The sequence below is a fragment of the Rhinopithecus bieti genome, unplaced genomic scaffold (assembly GCF_001698545.2).
Source record: "Rhinopithecus bieti isolate Rb0 unplaced genomic scaffold, ASM169854v2 scaffold_6935, whole genome shotgun sequence".
Classification (NCBI taxonomy): domain Eukaryota; kingdom Metazoa; phylum Chordata; class Mammalia; order Primates; family Cercopithecidae; genus Rhinopithecus; species Rhinopithecus bieti.
Window position 1 is genome coordinate 1,073,999 of NW_016805255.1, and position 23,401 is coordinate 1,097,399.

Sequence of the window (23,401 nt, forward strand, 5' to 3'; positions counted from 1 at the left end):
CATTTTAAAATATGTGTAATTGAAGTCCTAGAAGAGGAGGAGATAGAAAAAGGGAAAGAAAAACAAATCACTGGAGACAAAATAACTGAAAACTTCCAAAAATGTCGTAGAAAATGTTAATAGATTCAAGAAGCCTAAGGAACCTCAAAACATGATAAATACAAAGAAACTACTCCCACACACATCATAGTCAAATTGCTAACAAGGAAATATTGAAACCAGACAAAAGAACACAATATATTACGTTCAGAGGAAGATTGACATGATTACAGATGACTTCTCAACAAAAATTATAGATACTGGAGGGTATTGGAATGGCAGAGTATAAAAAGAAAAGAGTTTAGGAACCTATCAGCAAAGAATTGTGTATGCAGTAAAACCAGCCTTCAAAATGAAGGTGAGAGGAGTTCCACTTCCATTATGTTCAAGTAAACTCTTAACTCAGACCCTCCAACAGATAGCTGTAACTACCCAGAGACTCAAGAGAGGCACCAAAGCCAGCAGATTCTGATGTGGTGAATGTCCTGTTATTACATATTTTAGCGTAAGGGCAGGCTAAGGCAAGACATGGTAAGTACTACACGTGGAGGCTTAAACTCTGAATGAAGACTTACAGTCTTTCTGGCTTGAAAACCCACAAAACAGAGTTTGGGAAAACTACAGCTTTTAGTGTATATAGAGAGAATACCAGCAAGGAAAGATCCAAAGACAAGGAGCCACAGATTTTGTGTATAAACTTGGCCCACATCTCTGACACCATTTTTTTTTTTTTTTTTTGAGACTAAGTCTTGCTCTGTCACCCAGGTTGGAGTCCAGTGGTGCAATCTCAGCTCACTGCAATCTCTGCCTCCCAAGTTCAAGCCATTCTCCTGCCTCAGTTTCCCAAGTAGCTGGGATTACAGGCGTGCACCACCCCACTTGGCTAATTTTTGTATTTTTAGTAGAGGTGGGGTTTCACCATGTTGGCCAGGCTAGCCTTTAACTCTTGACCTCAAGTGATCCACCCACCTTGGCCTCCCAGAGTACTAGGATTACAGGTGTGAGCCACTACACCTGGCCTCTAACATCTTAACCATATATGCACAGACAAATTGCAAATAGATCAATTAAGGGTGAAAGAGCTAAACTGAAATTTTTAACTGCTACCCAAGCCACAGCATTTGCAGTATAAATTCAACAAAGTTAATTATCTGCTAAAACAAAAATAACAAGTGTTCTGAGGAATGTAACAGAATTCAGAGTCTCTACAACCTAACATTTATAAAGTATGGGTTAAGATTCTAAGTTGTTCAACATGTAACCATGAAAATGTGATCATCCAGTTTCAAGAGAAAAAATATGAGCCAATTAACCCTGAGATGATCCAGTTGTTGAATTATCAGACAAGGACTTTATGGCAGCTATAATAACTAGGTTCATTAAAGTCAAAGAAAATATGCTTATAATAAACTACTAAAAAAAAACAAATGAAAATTCCAGAACTAAAGAATACAACATCTTAATGTTAAAAAAAGAAAAATCCACTGGATGGGCTTAAGAACAGAATAGAAATGGCAGAGGAGTCAGTGGCTCTGAGATAGATCAATAGAAATTGTCAAGTCTGAAAAACAGATGCAAGATTTAAATAAACAGGACTTTAGAAACTGTGGGGAAATAGACACTGTATTTTGAGGGTTTTTTTTTTTTTTTTTTGAGGCGGAGTCTCGCTTTGTCGCCCAGACTGGAGTGCAGTGGCCAGATCTCAGCTCACTGCAAGCTCTGCCTCCCGGGTTTATGCCATTCTCCTGCCTCAGCCTCCCGAGTAGCTGGGACTACAGGCGCCCGCCACCTCGCCCGGCTAGTTTTGTATTTTAGTAGAGACGGGGTTTCACCGTGTTAGCCAGGATGGTCTCGATCTCCTGACCTCGTGATCCGCCCGTCTCGGCCTCCCAAAGTGCTGGGATTACAGGCTTGAGCCACCGCGCCCGGCCTGTATTTTGAGTTTTAAGATGAAAAGAGAGAGACAACAGGGGAAAATCTTTGGAGAAATAATGGCTGCAAATCTCTCAAATTTGTCTGAAGATGTAAATTTATAGATCCAAGAGGTTCAGTGAATCCCAGAGTAAATAAGAAAATCATCCTGTCATAGTCACAATGTTGAAAACCAAACATGGAGAAAAAATCTTGAAAGCTGCCAGAATGAAACACAACACATTGCATTAAGGGGAATACTAATTAGAAACCACTGGCTTCTCATCGGCACCTGTAGAGGCAACGACCCTGCAGTGGGACAACATCATTAAAATGTTGAAAGAAAATAAAACCTCTCAACCCTAAATTCCACATCAAGTGAAAATTGTTTGGACAAACGGAGGCAAGATGCTGCACTTCCGGGTTCTTCATCCCCCCAACTTTTTCCCGCGCGCGCGAAAATGCAGCCGGTGCCTGGGAAGGTGCAGACCAACCGGGCATGCACCAGGTGACGTCAATCCGAAGAGACCAAGATTTACCTGGTCGCACCTGCGGAGCGCCCCCCCGACACGCCCGTGCCCCGCCTATTGCCCTCCCACTCCTAGAAAAGCCGCTCAGGACGGACGCCATGCGCGGCCTTCCTCAGTCCCTCACTCCAGTGGGGACTGTATTAGGAATTCCGTCCGAGAGCCCCACCGGGGGACTCTGTCGGCCTCCTTTGCCGGAGGCCAACAGACCTCTCCCTACCCACCTACTTCCCTGAAGCTAGGTGACCAAAATAAACTTGCAGTTTTGCTCCTGGCCTTTGCCTACTCGCTGGTTCTTTTGTGCTCGCTCTGGTGGTCTTTAGAAAACAAATCAAAATATCCTCAAAATGAAAGCAAAATGAAGACACTTGCAGATAAAAGTAAACCAAAAGAATTCATCATCAGAAGAATTGCACTATAAGAAATGCTAAAGGAAATTCTTCAGGCTGATGGGAATTGATGGAAAACAGAAAATCAGATCTTAAGGATGGGATAAACAGGATCTGAAATAATAATTATCCAGGTGACTATTTTAAAATATGTTTCTCTTTATTTCCTTAATATACATATAGGTATAATATATATGACAACAGGGCAACTGTGGCACAAATAGGAACAGGTGGAGGGGTGAATGGACATACATGGTTGCAAGGCTTTTGTATCTTATATAGTTGTAGATTTTAACTTCTTTCTCTCAACACTTCCTAGGACAAGTAGACCAAAACCGAAAACCAGTAAAGATTCTCAACCAGCTTACCTCTACCCCAAATCCCAGATAATATATTTATTTTCAAGTATACCTATTACTTTCACCAAGACAGCCTGTGTGCTTGGCCATAAACCAAGTTCCAATAAATTTAAAGGAAGAGCAGTCATACGAAGTGTGTTCTTGGCCCACAATGAAATTAAATGAAAAGCCAATAAAACAAAGTAGAGATGTGAACATAAATAAGATATTTATGATAATCTCAAAATATTTGGAAACAAGACACATATTTCTAAAAATCCATGAAACAAAGAAGAAATCACAAGGCAAAATGACAAATACAAAATTAGTTATTTGAAATAAATCAACAAAATAGATAAACCTCTAATTAGCAAGAAAAAGAAAACACAAATACAAAAGGGTTATCACTACTAGAGTGCATACAGATATTCAAATCATAATAGAATAGTATTATGGACAAACTATTCCCTGAAAATTCAAAAATGAAGATAAAATGAACCTTGAAAAATATAACTAACCAAAACTGACATAAAATGAAACAGAAAGTATAAATTACCTTTTATCTGTTAAAGAAAGTTAATCTGTTATCAAAACCCTTTTTACAAAAGAAGCTCCAGGCCCAGACGGTTTAGCTGGTGAATTTTATCAAATATTTGAAGACAAAAGTATAGGCTGGGCATGGAGGCTTACACCTGTAATGCCAGCACTTTGGGAGGCTGAGGCAGTGAACTCAGGAGTTCGAGACCAGCCTGGGAAACATAGCAAGACCCCATCTTTACAAAAAAATAAAATAATTAGCCAGGCATGGTGACATGCACCTGTGGTTTCAGTTAGGAGGCCGAGGTGGCAGGATCACTTGAGTCCAGAAGGTCAAGGCTGCAGTGAGCTAAGATCATGCCACTGCAACTCTAGCCTGGGCAACAGAGTGAGACCCTGTCTCAAGAAAATAAATAAATAAATAAGATGAAATAATAACAATCTTACACAAACTCTTTCAGAAAATGGGGGAGGAATAGGGGAAGGGGCCAGAAGTCAAGCAATGCAGACAGCCTCTAGAAGCTAGAAATGATAAACAGATTCTCAACCTGAAGCTCTCAGAAGAAGGCTGCCAACACCATGATTTTAGAATTCCGAACTCCAGAAATGCAAGAGAATAAATTTCGGTTGTTTTGAGTCACTAGAAAAAAAAAAAAAAAAAAAGTAGGCCAGGTGCAGGGGCTCACACCTGTAATCCCAGCACTTTGGGAGGCCAAAGCAGGCAGATCGCTTGAATCCAGGAGTTTGGGACCAGCCTGGGCAACATGGCAAAACCTGTGTCTACTAAAAATACAAAAATTAGCCAGGCGTGGTGGCACATGCCTGTAGTCCCAGCTACTTGGGAGACTGAGGTGGGAGGATCACTTGAGCCAGGGAGGTTGAAGCTGCGGTGAGCCAAGATCATGACACTGCACTCCAGCCTGGGCAACAGAGCAAGACCCTGTCTCTAAAACAAAGGTATAAAAAACAAGAAAAAAAAAAGTAAAGAAAATAAGGGAGAAGGTAACATTTCTCAACTTGTTTTATAAGCCCAGCTCAACTCAAATCTCAACAAAGACTACAATGAAAGCAAATAAGTATATAAGCAAATCAAAGCCAGTAATGCCTAAAAAGAAGCTACCTCATGACCACGTTAAATTCATACAAGAAATACAAGATTGTTTTAACAAGCAGAACTCAATGTAATTCAGTTAATTCCAGTTGAAGAGCTCTTCTGAATAAGTGCAGAAAAATGTATTTGACATAATTCAAGATACATTCGCAATACAAACTTTCAGGAAAACAGGAAAAGAGAACTTCCTCAAACTGATCAGGGCATGGTTATAGAAATCGGTCAAAGACAACCTCTGTCTGTTGATCTCTAGGTTGTTTATTTCTTCTGTACAGGATGAGACCTGTTAGCTCAAAGTCTGTCAGCACCAGACTCAAATTTTTGCACATCCAATTATTTTTAAAATGCCCAAACAAGCATATGTTCAGTCATTTATATCCTGTGTGCTTTGCATACCCCATGAAACTTCATCTGGCAGCTGTTACCATTGCTCGGTTAGGGCCTTGATGTTGTAAGGCCTCAAGCCACTGCTGTCCTTGAGGGATCTCACAGAGACTCCCCACTATGCTACTGAGCAACATTACCAAGGCACCTCTTTCTGATTCCCCTCTCTCTTGCCTTCCTTCTGTGGGTGGCCCCTCACCACAAGCCTCTGGGAGGTCTCATACTGTAAAGGACCTCCCCTCTCATTCAACCCTGTCCAAGTGCCACCCAATAAAGTTTTGTGTGTGTTACTGCCACTCATGGTGATATCTGTTTTCTTGATCAGTCCCCAAATCCCTTGAACCCCCTATAAATATTTACAAAAAAAATCTATGGGTATCATCATATGTAACAGTGAGTCGGTGAATGTTTTCCTGCTATGATTGGGAACAAGGCAAGGATGCCCACTGTGACCACTTCTGTTAAACATTATACTGAGCAACGTCCTGGCCAGTGTAATAAGGCAAGAAAAAGAAAAGGCATAAAGATCAGGGGAAAAAAGCAAAAATATTTCTACTTGCTAGGTCATAAATATTTATATAGAAACTCCTAAGGCATATTCACTGCTACTATTAAAATTTATAAGTGACTTTAGCAAAGACACAGGATATAAAGTCAATATACAAAACTCAATTGTATTTCTATGTACGAATAAGCCATTGAAAATAAAATCTTAAAATTTTAATTTAAAATGTCAAAACCACAAAGTATTTAGTAATAAATTTAGCCAAAGAAGTAAGAACCTCTACCTTGAAAACTAAAACATTCTTCAGAGAAATTAAAGAAGATCAAAATAAGTAGATAAATCAAGTTCACACATTGGGAGAAAAATCAACATTATTAAGATGTTGATTCTCCCCCAAACCTCTGTAGATTCAATTATATTCCACACATAGTTCCAGCAGGTTTGTTGACAGAAACTAAGAACCTTATTCTAAAATATACATAGAAATATAAAGGAACGAAAATTTCCAAATCATTCTTGATAAAACACCACGAAGTTGGGAGATTTAACCTACCTCATCTCAAGGCCTACTTTAAAGCTACATTAAACAATAAGGTGTGGTTTTGGTGAAAGGATTGCCATATAGCTCGACTGAATGAAAAATAGTCCAAAAAAGGACCCACACATCCATGGTCAATTGATGTTCAACAAAAGTCCCAGGGCAATTTGATGGGGGCAAAGAAAGTCTTTTCAACAAATGATAATTAGAAAAACTGGATATTCATATGGGGAAAAAATGACCATAAACAATAAATCACACCATAAATAAAAATTTTCAGAAATAGATTAGATCAAGGACATAAATGTAAAAGCTAAAACTACAAAATATCTAAAAGGTAGGATGAAATCTTTGTGACCATGGGGGTAGGCTAATGTTTATTTGTCATGTCGCAAAAATCACTAAACATAAATGAAAAAATTGATGTTTGTCTCCTTTAAAATTCTAAACTTCTACTCAAAAAAAGATACTAACAAGGAAACAAATAAGCAAACCACAGATGGGGAGAAAATATTTGCAATACATATTATTTGATAAAGGACTGCTTTCTAGGATATAAAATAACTCTTACAACTCAGTAGTAAAAAGGCAAACAGCTCATTTTTCAAGAAATGAGCTCACTTATTCAAGAAAACACTAATCTAGGTGTTGTGAAGGTATCTTGTAGATGGGATTGAAGTCATTGAAGTCCATGGTCAGTTGACTGTAAATAAGGGAAGCTATCCTAGGTAATGTGGGTGAGCCTGGTTCAATCAGTTGAAAGGCCTTAAGAACAGACTTGATGTGTTGCATCCCTTATGAAGAAGAAATTCCATCTGTGGGTAGCAGTTCCTGCACGTGCCCAAGAGTCTCAGCCTGCCCTTCCTGACTGCCTGCCCCACGCATTTCACTTTGGCTGGGCTGGAGAGTGTGAAGATGCGGGGGTGAGAAGGATGTCGTTTTTTAGCCTTCAGGAAACTCTACAAGAGAGGCTGACCCCATCTGAATGATACTGTACCGTGATCTCTGGACCTATAAGAACTAGGGCAGAACTAGGGCACATGCCCTACAACATCTGGGACTGCTTCTCTCACGTGGGTCTCCTGGCACATTAGGGTCACCATCTTCCAAGGGAGGTACTGCATGGGGCTATTCAAGGTGCAGGGGATATTCTAATGCTAGACGGCGAACATCAGACATTTGCTTACACCCATTTCCAACCTCCAGCCTCCAAAGGGGAGCTCATATCTAACTAAGGGGCTCTTTTCCCTTACTTTCCTAAGGGCTGGGATTTGCTTGGAGGATGGTGGTCCAGAGACTTATAGTCAGGACTGCTCTAGGAAGTGAATTGAATAATTCTGTCTCCCCTCTTTACCACATCTCCTTTCCTTGTTAATTTATTTATCCTACACTTTGTGCCCATCAGAGAAATACCTCGTTTACTGTTCTGCTGTGACTGAGATCCTGAAAAACACATCAGGTTCCATCAACTCTCAGTTCCAGGGTCCATCTGGTGCCTTCGCTCCCTGGGCACTGATCTGCCTCCAGCCTACTTTCCGTATGAGTTGTCTGTATTCATATTTGTATTGTTCTAGACACACCTCTGGGAAGGTTTCTGCTCACTCCCCATCAAAGCTTGGAAGCCCTGGCAAGGCAGTATTTCATCAGGAATCTGCATTGGGCAAGCCTTCTCTGAACCTCGCAAGAATGTGGTACTACAAAAGCTTTGCTTTTGATGCAAAGGTTGGGACACCCCCATGCTCCTGGAGGTGGCTTTTTTCACTTTTTTTTGTAGTTTAAAAAACACACAAAATTTAACCTCTTACAATTTTTAAGTGTTCAGATAAATATTGGTAAGTATATTCACATTGTTGTGCAACTTTGCTTCTTTTGTTTTTAAAACTAACTCTGCCATCATGTGGATTTACACATGGTCTACTGGGGAATGTCATGAGGTCTTAAATCTCTCTCTGGGATGTTTTTGGAGGCACAATCTAACAGACCTATCCACGTTATCAAAAGCCTCTGTGTGTATTTCTCTGCTGTTAGGATACATTTGAATATAAATAATTCGCTTCCTGCCTGGAATCCAAAATGATATTCTGTATATGTGAGTCTTCCCAAAACTCCATCCTTACCTGTAGAACCAAGGAGAAACTGTGCAAAGTGGCAATTACTCCCCACAGTGGAGGTCTGCAACTTTAACTTGCCTACACATGGCCCTGGTGGCAATGCAGAATCCCAAGCCCAGTCCCTAGAGATTTGAATTTAGTGGGCCTGGAGTGGCACCTGTCATTCTGTGTTTTTCACACACTCCTGAGAAGGATGGCAGCAAATCATTCTTGGGGAACCAGAACCTAAGCAGGTGGTCAGAGAGGAGAGGCCTGCACACTATGCTTCTCCCCTCTCAGGCCTGAGCCCTGAGCATCCTCAAGTTGAGCCCTGGGAGAAATCAAGGACCTCCAAGATCCAGAGCCTGTTTTGCTTCTTCACTTACAGGTTTGTAGTCAGCACAGAAGGTCCTCTAGGCACCTGTGAGCCAGCCTCACAGGGCTTTCCTGAGGATAAAATGGATAGAGGGCTTAGAACAGGATCTGGCACATAGTGACAACTCAGTTAACGTTAGCTGTTGCTCTCCCCATGACCATGGTCATTGCTGGTGCCATCACTAACACTCCTACCAAGAGATGGCAAGGAGATTCCTGAATGACCTCTCCACTCTCTACCATGTGAGAAAGAGGACCCCACTCCAGGCAGGCAAGAACTGCGCAGAACCAATTAAAATCACGAGTCTAGCATCAGCACCACACCCCTTCCACCTCATCTCCCTCACACTGCGAGTCTTTTCCAAGGTTCTCGTTTCTGCAGGAGCACCCAGGCATTTCACCCAGCAGCAAACCGTGCTCCATTGAGGTTAGAGGACGCTTCTCCAAGACTGTTTCTCCCTTCAGCATCCCACTCTGATCCAGCCCTCTTCACCAAGTGGAGCCCTCACCAAGCCCCCTTCTGAAGTCGACGTGCTATGAATTTTCCCCAGGACATCAATGACTGTGCTGAGCCTTAGCCCCCTTCCCAGTGTTCCCAGCACAATCCTTCAGCAGCAAGTCAACCTGCATTCCAGGGGCAAATGACTTTGTCTTGCATGACCTTAATGCTCCTCTGTGCACCAACAATCGTCTTTCTCATAATGTGATGAGGTGGGCATACTGTACATAGAGCCAAGCACATAATAGGTGCTCAATGGAATGAATGGACCTTCGTTTAAGCAACCTTGCTTGTGGGCTTCAAACTTCTCTGACCAGAGTATGTGTACTTTAGAGAAATCACTCACTGTAGGCCCCCAGCAGTGGCCAGCCTCCCCAGTCAGCGCCTCTGAGGAAGTGGGAGTGGAGAGGAAGAGCTGCCTAGAGGCAGCGGGAACCCCCTACCCTGTCCGTTCTGACTTGGCCTCGGGTAAAGACTCACATGTAGTATGCCCTGGCCATACCTGTCCCATTACATGACCTGTAGTCACCAGCTGTTTTGCCTCTAATTGATGGTATTTTGCATTTTAGGCCTAATATCCTCTAATAAAAGGATACTGGTTTTATAATGGCTAATAAAACAGTGAGAGGTGGGTCAGATGCTACAACCAGGAATCAAATGGGACACCCAATTCTCAAGAGTGTCTGGCCGTGCTCTGTTTATCAATGTGCCCACCCGAAAGGAAGATGTCTACTCAAGCTCACAATTCACCCCGATTTGCTGTTTGGGGCAACCAATGAGACAAGGCAGGAAATTTCAACCTCATTCACAATGAAGAGATGAGCGTTAGTGACTTCTTAGCAGTTACCCCATCTGAAAGCTGGTCATCCCAGACAAGGTCAAGTGGTTACACTCCCTTATTTCTCCCAGCCTGTTAGCCTTTCCAGGCCAGAGCATGTCTGACTCTGCAGACAGATTTAAATGCACTGCGGACCTCACAGCCACATCAACCTTTTTAGAGACTGAGAGTTCACACTCCTCTGCCTGGGTGTCTGCTGGGAGGATTCTGAGTCCTAGAAGGGCTTGGAGGCCCAGCTTCCTGATGTGACAGAGATAGCAGAGAAACAGTTGAAATGTGTGGTTAAGAACCCACCTCTGCCGCTGGCCTAGCTCTACTGATGGTGGGCACCTCAGCTGTGCTTCAGTTTCTCCTGTGCTGTCATGAAAATCAGAAGAGTCAACTTAAAAAGTGCTTTGCACACTGTGCAGTAGCGAGGAAGTGCTATGGATGTGTCAGCTATCATTACCACCAGGGCTCATGTCTTCTCAGCACCTCTCTCTACATTAATAAGCAGATTTTATCCCTGTAGGATTGTTAGAAGCAATTTTCTGTGAAACAGGCAATGCCTTAGCTCTCCAAAAATCACAGAACTGTCTGATTATTGGAGACCATGCCGGGGGTGGTGGAGAATGAACAGACACAAGAGACAAAGACAAACAGAGAACATAGCGGCCGCGCCTAGAGCCTCCACCTCACTTTATTTATACTCCATAAATTCCACCTCAGCAAAAATAACACAATGCAAAACAAACTTTCTGCACCCAGATATAACCTTCTGCTTAGTTTCTTGTCTCTAAGTTCTTTCTTATTTTGTCTACCTTCTTGGCGCCTACTAGAGTTCATTAAAAGTTCAACTGCAGATACTGTCCTTGACTACTGGAGTTCATTGAAAGTGCAACTAGCTAGAGATACTGTCCTTGAGCCTTATCTATTCTTAGCATATTATTTTCAATGGCCCCTGCATTTCCCCCTTTTTGTTTTGCCTCAATCCTAGAAAGGTAGCCCATACTTGTTCCTGTGTTTTCCTTTGTTTTTGGATGCGACGGAGGGAGCATCGGATCACCATGAAAAGTAAACCCAATCCGAGCGCCCAAAGCAAGATACTTCCAGAGATGGTAGAAATCCATGTTTTCGTCTGGGTCCATGGGTTAAGGGCAGCAAAACTTTGACCCAGCTCCTGCAAGGTAGCGGCCCCGGACAATACATGGAATTGTTGTCGAAATGCTTCAGAAATGTTTTGAGTGAGTTCTTGGATGTCCAAACTAATATTTTTATGGCCTATTAATAATCTTCGGATTTCGGTCCAATTCTGAGAAACATTAAAAGGCACAGGTGTTACGCAAAATTGAGTGGAGTTCCAATCACATTGCAATGTTATTCGAGTACTGAGGACAGTGAGCTGATCTCCAAGCCACGTTAAGGCTTGCTCCACGTTGTCCAATCTTTCAGCGAGTTGAGAGTCAATGTTCCGTTGTTGAAGCCACAACCGATGAGATTGCTCATGCCATTGCTGCACAAATTTAGCATTTTGTATGCTTTGATGTAGAGCGAGTCCTGCCACGGCTGCAGTGGAGGCGATGGCGACAAGGCCCATTACCGAGGCGACTATAAGTCCAAGGGCACGACGGGTCCGCTGGAGGGAAGTCCAAATATAAGTTTCAAGAGGTGATGCCCCCCACGGTCGCGTAAGGTTGACAGGTAGCCAAATTTCCTTACGAGCCCTGAGGATATAAATATCCCCAGTAAAGTTGTGCCACCAGGAATGATTGAGGCAAGACAAAAATGTACACGTATCTGTACAATTAACAATTCCCGTATCATTATCCCATGTTAAATTCCCCGCTAACAATAGGTAAGGCTTTCGGACACAAGCAATAATATATCAGGAGATATTCCGATGTAATTGAATATGAAAGGGGTTATTCGGGTTAGAAAGATTAAGGGACATATTCCCCACAAAAGTACTAATGGCATCACCTGCAGCTAATAACTTCCAAAGATGACTTTGTACTTGTAAAGAGTATCTAAGATGAGGCATAGGTGGCGACAAGCCTCCTTCACGCCATACCAAAGTTTCATTACCGTCAGCAGCAATACTTTTATTTACCCGGTGCCATTTCAAAGGTATGTGACTAAATTTTGTTTGAAAATCACCGTGCACACTCCAATCAATTACTTGCAGCCCATTATATTCTAATAAAATCCGGGGCTTAGTTCCCCGACAATGTTGCCACTCCAATACCTCAATATTAGGGGAAACCTCTGGAATAGGACAAAAAGGTAAGGAACTAGGAATAGTCTCATTAATATATACAGTATGATTATAATGAAAACTTCTAGTTACAATAATAACAGTATTGGCAGCCACATGGCTATGATTATAGCGAACAGCCCAAGCTTCATGCGATTTCTGGAGACAATGAGGACTATTTCCCATGCAAATCGGAAGTCCTTCCACTCCAAATTGGTATGTGCTGTTTATTATTCCCGTTTCCCGTTCTATGTTGTCCTTGTCCATATAGGGGGACGGCATCCAAGTAGTGTCATTGGTGAAAACCTTAACTTCCGCCTCCCCCCAGGCGACTCCCTGATACAAGGGTGGAAAGGGAATATAAGTCCAATATTCATACAAAGCCTCACTAAGGGAAATAAGTCCCCCGCTGAGGCACATCCAACAAAGGAAGAGATGCATGCTGAGTCCAGTTTTCTTTTCAACAGGGTTTCAATCGCCTTGTAGGAAACCACTCAGGTCCGCTCCCTGTAAGGACAAGAGCATAGCCCCGTCCCTGTTTTAGAACTTGCCCCTGTGCATACTTACCTTCTTCATTAGGATACCAAACCTTTAAATTGTCGGCGGGGACTATCGCCGAGGGAGGTGAGGAAAGATGAGTTACGGCAGCGGAGTCCTGCAATTGTCTCCATTGATTCAAAAAATTTAAGGTAAACAAAACCTTTAAAATCTGATTTCTGGGGGACTCATTTCCCCCTTTTTGTTTTAGCAGTTGAGTTTTTAAGGTTAAATTTGCGCGCTCAATGATGGCTTGACCTTGACTGTTGCCCGGGATACCGGTGAGATGTTGAATATTGTATTGCTGTAAGAAAACTTGTAACTTACGAGAAACATAGGCAGGGGCATTATCAGTTTTAAGTATTAGAGGAATGCCCATGATGGCGAAACAAGCTAAGAGATGAGTAATAACAGAATCAGCTTTTTCAGATGGCAAAGGAGTTGCCCATTGAAAATGAGAGAAAGTATCAATGGTATGATGAACATACTTTAATCGTCCAAAAGAAGGGACGTGTGTGACGTCCATTTGCCAAATCTGATTAACTTGAGTACCTCGCGGATTAACCCCAGGATGGAAAGATGGAATGCTCAAAGGAGCACAAGAAGGACAAGCTCGAATAAGAGAACGAGCTTGTTTACGAGTTAAATGAAATCGTCGTTGAAGGCCAGAACTATTAGTGTGATGTAGAGCATGTTCTTGTTCTGCAGCCTGTAGGTGGCCGATTAAAAGCGAATCAATCTGAGCATTACCATGAACTAACGGTCCAGGAAGTTGAGAATGAGAACGAAGATGAGTGATGAATAAAGGAGCTCGACGTTGGCTCAAAGTAGAAGACAACAAAGAAAAGAGTTTTTGAAGAGAAGAAGTAGCACAAAGAGGTAGAGTGGCTTGAGAAATATAAGAAGTAACATACACGGCGTATTGAGAATCACTAACAATGTTACAACTGGTGGAAGGGAAATCAAGTAAGACCATGAGAATAGCAAACAGTTCTCCCTGTTGCACCGAGGGATAAGGATAAACTGTAACTCGAGATTGATGAACACTCCAATATCCAGCTTTACCATTGCTACTAGCATCAGTAAAAAAGGTAGGGCCTTGAACAGGAAATAAAGATATTGGTGAGAAAGGCAACACAGAATGCTGTCTAAAAAATGAAAAGATCGGAGACTTAGGATATTGGGTAGAAAATTGTCCGACAAATGAGGCACAAGCAACTTGCCAAGAATCAGAAGTGGCAAGAAGATAAGTAATCTGACTATGAGTGAATTGAGAGATAATGAAGGAAGGATCTCCTCCCCAGAGTTGTCGACAGCGATGCCGTCCTTTGATGATCAATTCAGCTAAACGATCGATATAAGTAGTCAAGCGTTTAGATGTTTTGTTGGATAAAAAAATCCATTCTAACGGCCGATTTGTTTGATGAATCATACCTGTAGGAGAATGTAAAGTATGAAATAAACAAAAGGAAAGGGGAACGTCGGGAAGGATATAATGTAGATGGGCCTTTTGAAGTTGTTCTTCTACAAGCTGGAGTTCCTGTAAAGCCAAAGGAGTTAAATGACGTGAGCTGTCCAAGTGACTGTCTCCTTCTAGAATAGAAAAAAGATGTTGTAACTGATACGTTGGTATTCCTAAAACAGGACGCATCCAATTAATATCTCCTAAAAGCTTTTGAAAGTCATTTAATGTTTTTAAATGATCGTGTCGAATTTGAATCTTTTGGGGTCGAATATTTCGCGCTCCCAAGGTATAACCTAAATATTGAATAGGAAAATCTATTTGAATTTTTTCTGGGGCAATATTAAGTGAGTATAAAGAGAGCTGCGTTTGTAAGGATGTAAAAGCATCTTGCTGCTCTTTTTTGGTGGGTGCGGCAAGAAGAATGTCATCCATATAATGATATAAAAGAACAGAAGGATGACATTTTCGAACAGGATTCAGAGCTCGATGGACAAATTCTTGACACAAGGTAGGGCTGTTTAACATACCTTGAGGTAAAACCTTCCACTGATATCGAGAAAGTGGCTGAGAATTATTAAAAACAGGGACAGAGAAGGCAAAACGCTCACAATCCTTTTGATCCAAAGGAATAGAAAAAAAAACAATCTTTTAAATCAATAACCATAAGTAACCAATCTTGAGGAATCATAGAAGGGTTAGGAAGGCCAGGTTGTAAGGATCCCATGGGTTGAATACATGCATTAATAGCACGAAGATCTGTCAATAGTCTCCATTTCCCGTTTTTTTTCTTAATCACAAAGACAGGGGAATTCCATGGAGAAGTACTAGGTTCTATATGACCTAGGGATAATTGTTCCTGAACTAAGTTTTCCAAGGCCTCAAGCTTCTCACGTGTTAAAGGCCACTGTTCAACCCATACAGGAATATTAGTTTTCCATGTCAAGGGAAGGGCTTGAGGCTGCTGAACAGTGGCTACATGTTTAAAGATTTTTCAAGGGGATTGTAGCCCATGCGGAACATCATATTCTTGGCAGAATTAGAGACATGAGGAATAGAAACAAAAGCTCCAAATTGTTGCAATAAATCTCGCCCCCATAAATTTAGGGCAATAGGAACAATATAAAACTGAACTTGGGCCATTTGACCATCTGGCCCTCGGCAATTTAAGGATTGAGAACTTTGATACACCTCAGAGGCGGAACCTAATCCTGTAAGAGAAACAGCAACAGGCTGTTTAGGCCACTGCAAAGGCCATTGATCAGAGGCAATAATGGAAACGTCAGCTCCAGTGTCGACCAAGCCCTGAAAAATTTGTCCCTCTACTTCGAGGGGAAACAAGGGTTTTTGTTGAGTTACTAAAGTTTCCCAAAAAATATGTTTACCCGTGCTTCCAAAACCTCCGGTTCTTTCTTGCCTCCGTGAAGGAAACTGAAAATAGGGTAGTACAAGGAGTTGTGCAATTCGCTGCCCCTCTTTCAGGGATATAGGTTTATGAGCCTGAGCCATAATTTGAATTTCCCCTTTATAATCAGAATCTATAACACCCAAATGAACTTGTAAACCCTGTAAAATGCTACTACTGCGTCCTATAAGCAATCCAACAGTATGTGGAGGTAATGGCCCAAAAACACCTGTAGCCAATTTAACAACTCCCATTTCTGGGGTGAGTTCAACAGCCTGTAAAATCGCCACATCAGCAGCGGCGCTACCGGAAGTAGCAGAGAAAAGCTGAGCTAATGAAAATTGGGGGTTAACATTGGCTGACTGGCCTGCTGATGCTGGACCCCTGAGCTGACTGGAAATTGCAAATGAAGAGGGCTTGTATTGTTGTTGGGGCCCCAAGCTGAAGGGCCCCTCTGCAAGTTTCCCAATCCGGAGGTGAGAGAATTACCGTTTTTGTCCACTTTAGAGTGACATTCATTAGTCCAGTGTCGCCCTTTGCCGCAACGATGACAGGGCTCAGTAGGAAGCTTTTTAAATTCTACTTTGGAGGAGTCACTCCTATTAGATAACTTACGGCACTCCTTTTTAAAATGACCGGTCTTTCCACATTGGAAGCAAACTCCCTTTTTTCCCATGAATGCCTTAGATAAAGCTCCAGCAAACAACTGAGCGTTGTAGGCAGCCCCTCCCACTCCTGCACAGGCTCTAATAAAATCTTCTATTTGTAAGTTTCCAGCAGCCTTTAGAGGACGCAACAACCTCTGACATTCCTGATTAGCATTCTCAAAAGCTAGTGTGGTTACCAGGATTTGGCCTGCAGCCCCACTACCCACAGTCTTTATTACAGCATCTTGGAGCCGAGCCACAAAGTCAGGATAAGGTTCGTTTGCGCCCTGCAAAATCTTAACAAAAGACAAGGCAGTTTTTCCTGATGGTTCTACTTTACACCAAGCCTTTAAAAAAAGTGCTTTAACTTGTGATAATGCCACGTCCTCAAGTCCAGATTGAGCCGCTACGGTAGCAAACTGACCAGTGCCTGTTAATTGCTCCTCTGTTGGTCCTGGAGGATTTCTAGCGGCATTGCAGCGGGCCTGCTCTTTGGCATCTTCCAGCCACCAACTGCGTAGCTGAAGCCACTGAGAGCGGTCCAAAACAGCCTTCCCCAAAGTCTCCCAATCAAGAGGCAAAAACAAATTCTCAGAGGAGAAAGAATCTAGAAGCCCCATGACAAAAGGAGATTGAGGGCCATAATTAGCAACAGCTGCCTTCATTTCTTTAAGAAATTTAAATTGAAGAACATTATACTGCACATTTATACCCCCTTGAGGAAATTGGTCATTAGGACCAAAAGGTTGCCTAATAATGGGGAACAATTGTAAAGGATCCTCATCCTCTTGAGAATCCAATACCTTAATTACAGCTTTGGCAGTAGAAGCAGGAACAGCAAAAACTGTGCCTGAACGAGGCAGCATTTCCACTGACGGTGGCGGTGGGGGAAAACTGTCCTCCTCCTCCGCCTTAGGTACTGATGGGGGTGGATGAACCACGGGAAAAGTAAAAACAGGAGTGGGTGGAGGAGAAGGTTGAGGGGGAGATAACTGCAATTGTAAAATTTGTTGTAACAATTGAACAACCGGCTGAAGCTCCTTTTGAATTTCTGATTCCTTTTCATGAGACACATTATCACACAAAGGACCTTCTCCTTCAGTTACAGAATTATCTAAAGGAGGGGAAATGGCTATCGGAGACTTCAAAGACTCCTCATCCCCGCCTTCCCCCTTTTCAGAGTCTGTCTCTAAGAGCTCCAAAGCCTGAGTAATAGAGGCACAAAGGGCCCACAAAGGTGCTGACATTACATCGCCGCGCTGATGCGCTTGACGAAGGGTCTTAACAACCTGTTGCCACTCTCGCTTATTTAATTGTACTTCAGTTTGATATTGAAACCAAGAGCAATGTTGTTCCACATGAGCAAACAATTTCCGCAAAGTTCTCTCTTTTGCATCAACCCCAATCGAAAGTAAAAGCCCTTGTAATAATCTTAAATATTCTGAGGCCAAGGAACTGGAATTCCCCATAATGAAAGCTTAAGAAGGTTCCCCTTAACAATTCCCAGGTTTTACCCGCTCCTAGGGGGTTCCCCTTCTTGTTCCCCACTACTCACCCTGTGCACCCTGCTCGCTGCACCACTTATTGGGGACCATGCCGGGGGTGGTGGAGAATGAACAGACACAAGAGACAAAGACAACAGAGAACATGGCGGCTGCGCCTAGAGCTTCCACCTCACTTTATTTATACTCCATAAATTCCACATCAGCAAAAATAACACATTGCAAAACAAACTTTCTGCACCCAGATATAACCTTCTGCTTAGTTCCTTGTCTCTAAGTTCTTTCTTATTTTGTCTGCCTTCTTGGTGCCTACTAGAGTTCATTAAAAGTTCAACTAGAGATACTGTCCTTGACTACTGGAGTTCATTGAAAGTGCAACTAGCTAGAGACACTGTCCTTGAGCCTTATCCTTAGCATATTATTTTCAATGGCCCCTGCATTTGATAGTTCTGAAAAATTCTGTACCTGCCTTTTAATAAACTGGAGGCAAAATCCAAACCTACTGGGCTCATCATGTCCTGTCACAGTATCAAGGGAACGCAGGAGATCTGCTGGGCAGGAGCTTCAGCTAGACAGAGAGTTGGGACCTGATCGCAAAAGGTGGCCATTAGTGGGCAGCAAATCAAACTCACCATTTAATCATGAGCTGGTCAGTACCCGGGCTTTTCAGAGGGCAGGTCTGAGGAATGGGGTCGGCTGTGTGGGGGGAGACTTGCTGTAGCCAGTGACCCCTAACGAACCTCCAAGTCCACCTCCTATGACTCCACTCCTCATTCTTCTTTGACAACCAAAACAAGCATCAGTAACAACTGATGGTTATGAGGCCTGTGCAACACACAGAGAATGTGAGCTCACACCAGGCAGGGGAAAACAGCAGAGAAGCCCTCCTCCCCAGGGAAGGTGGATGCTATGGCAGGGGTGGGGGTGGGGAGCAGAGAGAGTGAACCCAGCTTGAGCAACAGAGCCAGGCCTTGTCTCAAAAAAACAGAAATGAAATGAAAAGCAGGGAGAAGGAGAAAGAAAGAATAAAGATTGAAAGAAGAAAATGTGGAAGAAATGAAGGAAGGAGAGAGGGAAGAAGGGGCAGGAAAAAAAAATAAATTCCTTTATGTGTCCACTTGATAAGACATCAGAATTCGAATAGAGAAGGAAAATGCAAAAGCTGCCCTTCACGAAGAGTCACATGGAAATGTAAAACACCCTTGTCTCCTCTAAAATACATGATTCATTGCTCTGTCACTGCAAATGTGTGTGCTGTGTCCACTCACAGATAAGCAGGATATATTTGCATGATTTAAACGTCACCTAGATCTTGTGAATAATAAACTGTGAGCCATTCTGCAGGGTCTGAATCATGTTCCCTGGAAACCATTCCTTCATGAGCTAATCCCCCATGCCAGGATCTGAAATTCTTATTCAGAATTCAGCCTGTGACTTCCTATTGCTCTGTCCCATTACTCCAGAAAGCAGCAGGGTAAAAACAAATTAAGTCCTCTTCCTCAGCAGCTTTCAAACACTCCCATACTTGAGGCCACCTCATCATCATATCAAAGGTGTCAGACCTGTCCCCTTCCCCCAGGGAATGTTAACATTCAGCATCGTCATGAAAGAGGTATGACAATAAACATCTGAGAGTGATAATTGAGTAAAGTGGTTACAGATGGGTGACGGAAAATGACTTTTTCTAAGTAGCATTCACTGAAATGTGATTATTGTTTTATGATTTTCAAGAGACTTGACGTATATTATCTTCATTATCTATGTGATGGGGAAAAGTTTATCCCCGACTTGTATTCCGAGAGCTGGGTATCCAAAGCTAAGATTCACACGTTTAGCAGGTATTAATATTGAGTTGCTACTATGTGCCTGACTTTGTTCTAGGCACTGGGAACTATAACAGTAAACAAAGGAGACAAAAATCCTTTCCTCATGGCATTTGCAGACTAGTGGGAAGAGGTAGAAAATAAAAATAAATTAAATATGCAAAATATCAGATAAAGAGCAATGGAGAGAGTGGGTGGGATGGGAAAAGGGTCTTGAGATTTTGAATAGGGGTGTTCAGGAAATGCCTTCTTAAGAAAGTGATATGTGAGCAAAGATGTGAAGGAAGTGAAGGAGGAAGCCACACTGCTACACACCAAGAAAAGCAGGTGCAAAGGCCCTGAGGCAGAAGTTTGCCTGGCTGTGTGAGGATTAACAAGGAAGCTAGTCAATGGAGCAAGGGTGGAAGCAGGCAGCGGAACCATTTTGGAGGCAACAGCAATAACCCCGGCTGGTTGTGTGGATGACTTGGACAAAAGGGTAGCAATGGAGTTGGCAAGAAATGATGAGAGTCTGAGAGTCTGGATTTATTTTGAAGGTAAAATAGGTGAGATTTGCCACAGGAGGGGATGTGGGTTATAAAAGAAATAGAGGCCGGAAAATTTTTTGAACCCAGGAGGCAGAGGTTGCAGTGAGCCAAGATCGCACCACTGTACTCCAGCCTGGGAAACAAAGAAAACCTCTGTCTCCAAAAAAAAGAAAAAAGAAAAGAAAGAAAGAAACAGAGGAGTCCAAGATGACTCCTCTAAGGTTTCAGTCCTGAGTTATTTGAAGGTTGGCATTGTCATAACAAGATCTTCGGTAAAGCATTTTAAATAGGAGGAGATCATGACCGTTGTAGCATGGTAATACTCTCAGGATTGGGGTTGTGGAAGAGGGACAGGTTGAGACCCAATGCTGGGGATGGATTCCCACCCTTCTTCACCTGTAGGCACCAAAAACATCCCAACACCCCACTTCATCTCATCCCACACCCCTTTTTAGGGGTCGCTGATTTTTAAAAAATATTAGTACAATTTATAATGAGAGATATATAATTTACATCCAATTAAATGCATACATGTTAAATCCCTAGTGCAAAGAACTTTGACATTCATATACACCCTTGACACCACCACCCCATACCAGATGTGAAATATTGCCTTAATTGCAGAAAGTTCCTTCCTGCTCCATGGAATCACATTGTGTGCACACTTTTGTGTCTGGCTTCTCCGTCTTGACTTAATGATTCTGAGAATCATCCCTATTGTTGCATGTATGAGTCTTCCTTCCGTCTCGTCGCTGAGTACTTCCATGTTTGGATAAATCACAATCTGCCTGTCCATTCAGCTATCCACAGGCATCTGGGCTATTTCTAGTCTAGGGCTATTATAAATGTAGCTGCTGTGAACATTTGTGCACATTTTGATGACATATGTTTTCATTCCTCTCGGGAAAATACCTAGGAGTCAAAATACTGGTTCATGTTGTAAGTGCACATTTAGCTTTGTAAGAAACTTCTAAATCGTTTTCCAAACTGTTTGAACCATTTTCCATTCCCACCAGCAATGGATGTGTTGCTGTCTATCCTCCCGAGGTTTAGTGCTGCCAGTCGCTTTTGCGGATGGGCAGTAGTACCTCATTGTGGCTTCAATTTGCACTTCTAATTAGTAATTCGCATTTCGACTACTATAACAACACTGAATACTTTTCATGTGTATGTTTGCCATCCATATATCTTCTTTAGTGAAATGTTTGTTCAAATATTTTCCCAATGAGTTAATTGGGTTTTCTTTTTATTATTGATTTACATAAAAATGTTATCTACTTTGAAGATAAGTCCCTTGTCAAATATATGTACTGTGAATATTTTGTCTGTGTCTGGGGATTATCTGTACATTCTTCTTTATTAACATTTATTTTGAAGTAATTTAAGAAATAGAAAGTAAAATAAGACTTGCAAAAAGTAATCCAAAGAATTTCCAAATACCTTTCAGCCAGAACCCATAAATGCTAACGTTTTGCTATATTGGCTTTGTCAGTCTCATTGTTTCTGTCTTTCATAGACACACACACGCACACACACACTCCAATTTTTTTTTTTTTTTTTTTTTTTTTTTTTTTTTTTTTAGATGGAGTCTCACTCTGTCGCCCAGGCTAGAGTGCAGTGGAGCGATCTCGGCTCACTGCAACCTCTACCTCCTGGGTTCAAGCGATTCTCTTGCCTCAGCCTCCTAAGTAGCTGGGACTAGAGGTGCCTGCCACCATGACCGGTTAATTTTTTTGTATTTTTAGTAGAGACGGGATTTCACTATGTTGGCCAGGCTGGTCTCGAACTCCTGACCTTGTGATCTGCCTGCCTCAGCCATCCAAAGTGCTGGGATTACAAGCATGAGCCACTGCGCCTGGCCCACACACCAATTTTTTCTGAACCATTTGAGACTAAATGACAGAGGTAATGTTCCTTTATCTCTAATACTTCAAAGAATATTTTCTAAAAACAAGGACATTCTCTTACTGAGCTATAGTACAGTGATCAAAATCAGTACATTAATATGGATATATTATTATATTATTATCTAATCTGCAGACGTTGTTCAAAATTCACCAATTGTCCCAGAATGTCCTGTATAGAAAAAAGAAAAAAAAATTACTAAGACCAAAAATCCAAACCAAGAGCACACATTGCATTTAGTTTTTATTTATCTTTAGTCTCTTTTACTCTGGAACAGTTTGTCAGTCAGCCAATCAATCAGTCTATCTATCCATCCATTCATCCATCCATCCATCCATCCATCCATCTATTCATCTATCCATCAATTACTCACTTACTGTCTTTCACAACTTTAACACTTTTGAAAAGTACATAGCATTTATTTTGTAGACTATTCTGTTCATTTTCTTCATGATATCTTTTGATTAGAAGAAATTTTTGATTAAGTGTAATTCATTGGGAGTTTTTTTATGGTTAGTACATTTTGTGTCCTATCTAAAGAATTCTGCGTTCTCTAAACTCATGAAAATATTCTGGATTTTTGTGTCTAGAGTGTTAAGTTCTCACTTTTATACTTAGGTCTATCTATCATCCGTTTTCAATTAATTTGTTCTGTGGAGTGAGACAGAGATTGAGATTCATCTTTATTTACCATATCCAGTTGTTCCAGCACCACTTCTTAAGATGAACTTCCTTTCCCACTGAATTGACTTCGTATCTTTATCAAAAATAGTTTGGCCATATATACCTGGGTCTTTTTCTGAAATTTCTGTTTTGTTACACTAACCTGTTCCTTATCCCAATACCACACTGTTTTGATTACTATAGCTTTATCATTAGTTTTGAGATCAGGTAGTATAAATCCTCCAGTTTTGTTCTTTTTCAGTCTTCTTTTGTCTAATGTAGATCTTTTGTATTTCTGTAAAATTTTATAATTACAATTTCCTTCTTAAAATAGCCTGTAATCCCAGCACTTTGGGAAGCTGAGGGGGGCAGATCATGAGGTCAGGAGATTGAGACCATCCTGGCTAACACAGTGAAACCCCATCTCTACTAAAAATACAAAAAAATTAGCTGGGCATGGTGGCTGGCATCTGTAGTCCCAGCTACTTGGGAGGCTGAGGCAGGAGAATGGTGTGAACCCAGGAGGCAGAGCTTGCAGTGAGCCGAGATTGTGCCACTGCACTCCAGCCTGGGTGACAGAGTGAGACTCCATCTCAAAAAAAAAAAAAAAAACAAA

At 41.9% G+C, this 23,401-nt stretch overlaps 1 protein-coding gene across 1 annotated transcript; it reads right to left on the minus strand.

Annotated features, from left to right (window-relative positions):
- Positions 1–11,089: 11,089 nt before the first annotated feature.
- LOC108529484 (endogenous retrovirus group K member 8 Gag polyprotein-like) lies at positions 11,090–17,883 on the minus strand. The gene is made up of 2 exons (XM_017871856.1): positions 16,454–17,883; positions 11,090–11,240 (listed from the first exon to the last, which is right to left on the minus strand). The coding sequence occupies exons 1-2, from the start codon at positions 17,832–17,834 to the stop codon at positions 11,212–11,214; spliced, it is 1,410 nt and encodes a 469-aa protein (XP_017727345.1). The 5' UTR covers positions 17,835–17,883; the 3' UTR covers positions 11,090–11,211.
- Between the last annotated feature and the right edge of the window lie 5,518 nt (positions 17,884–23,401).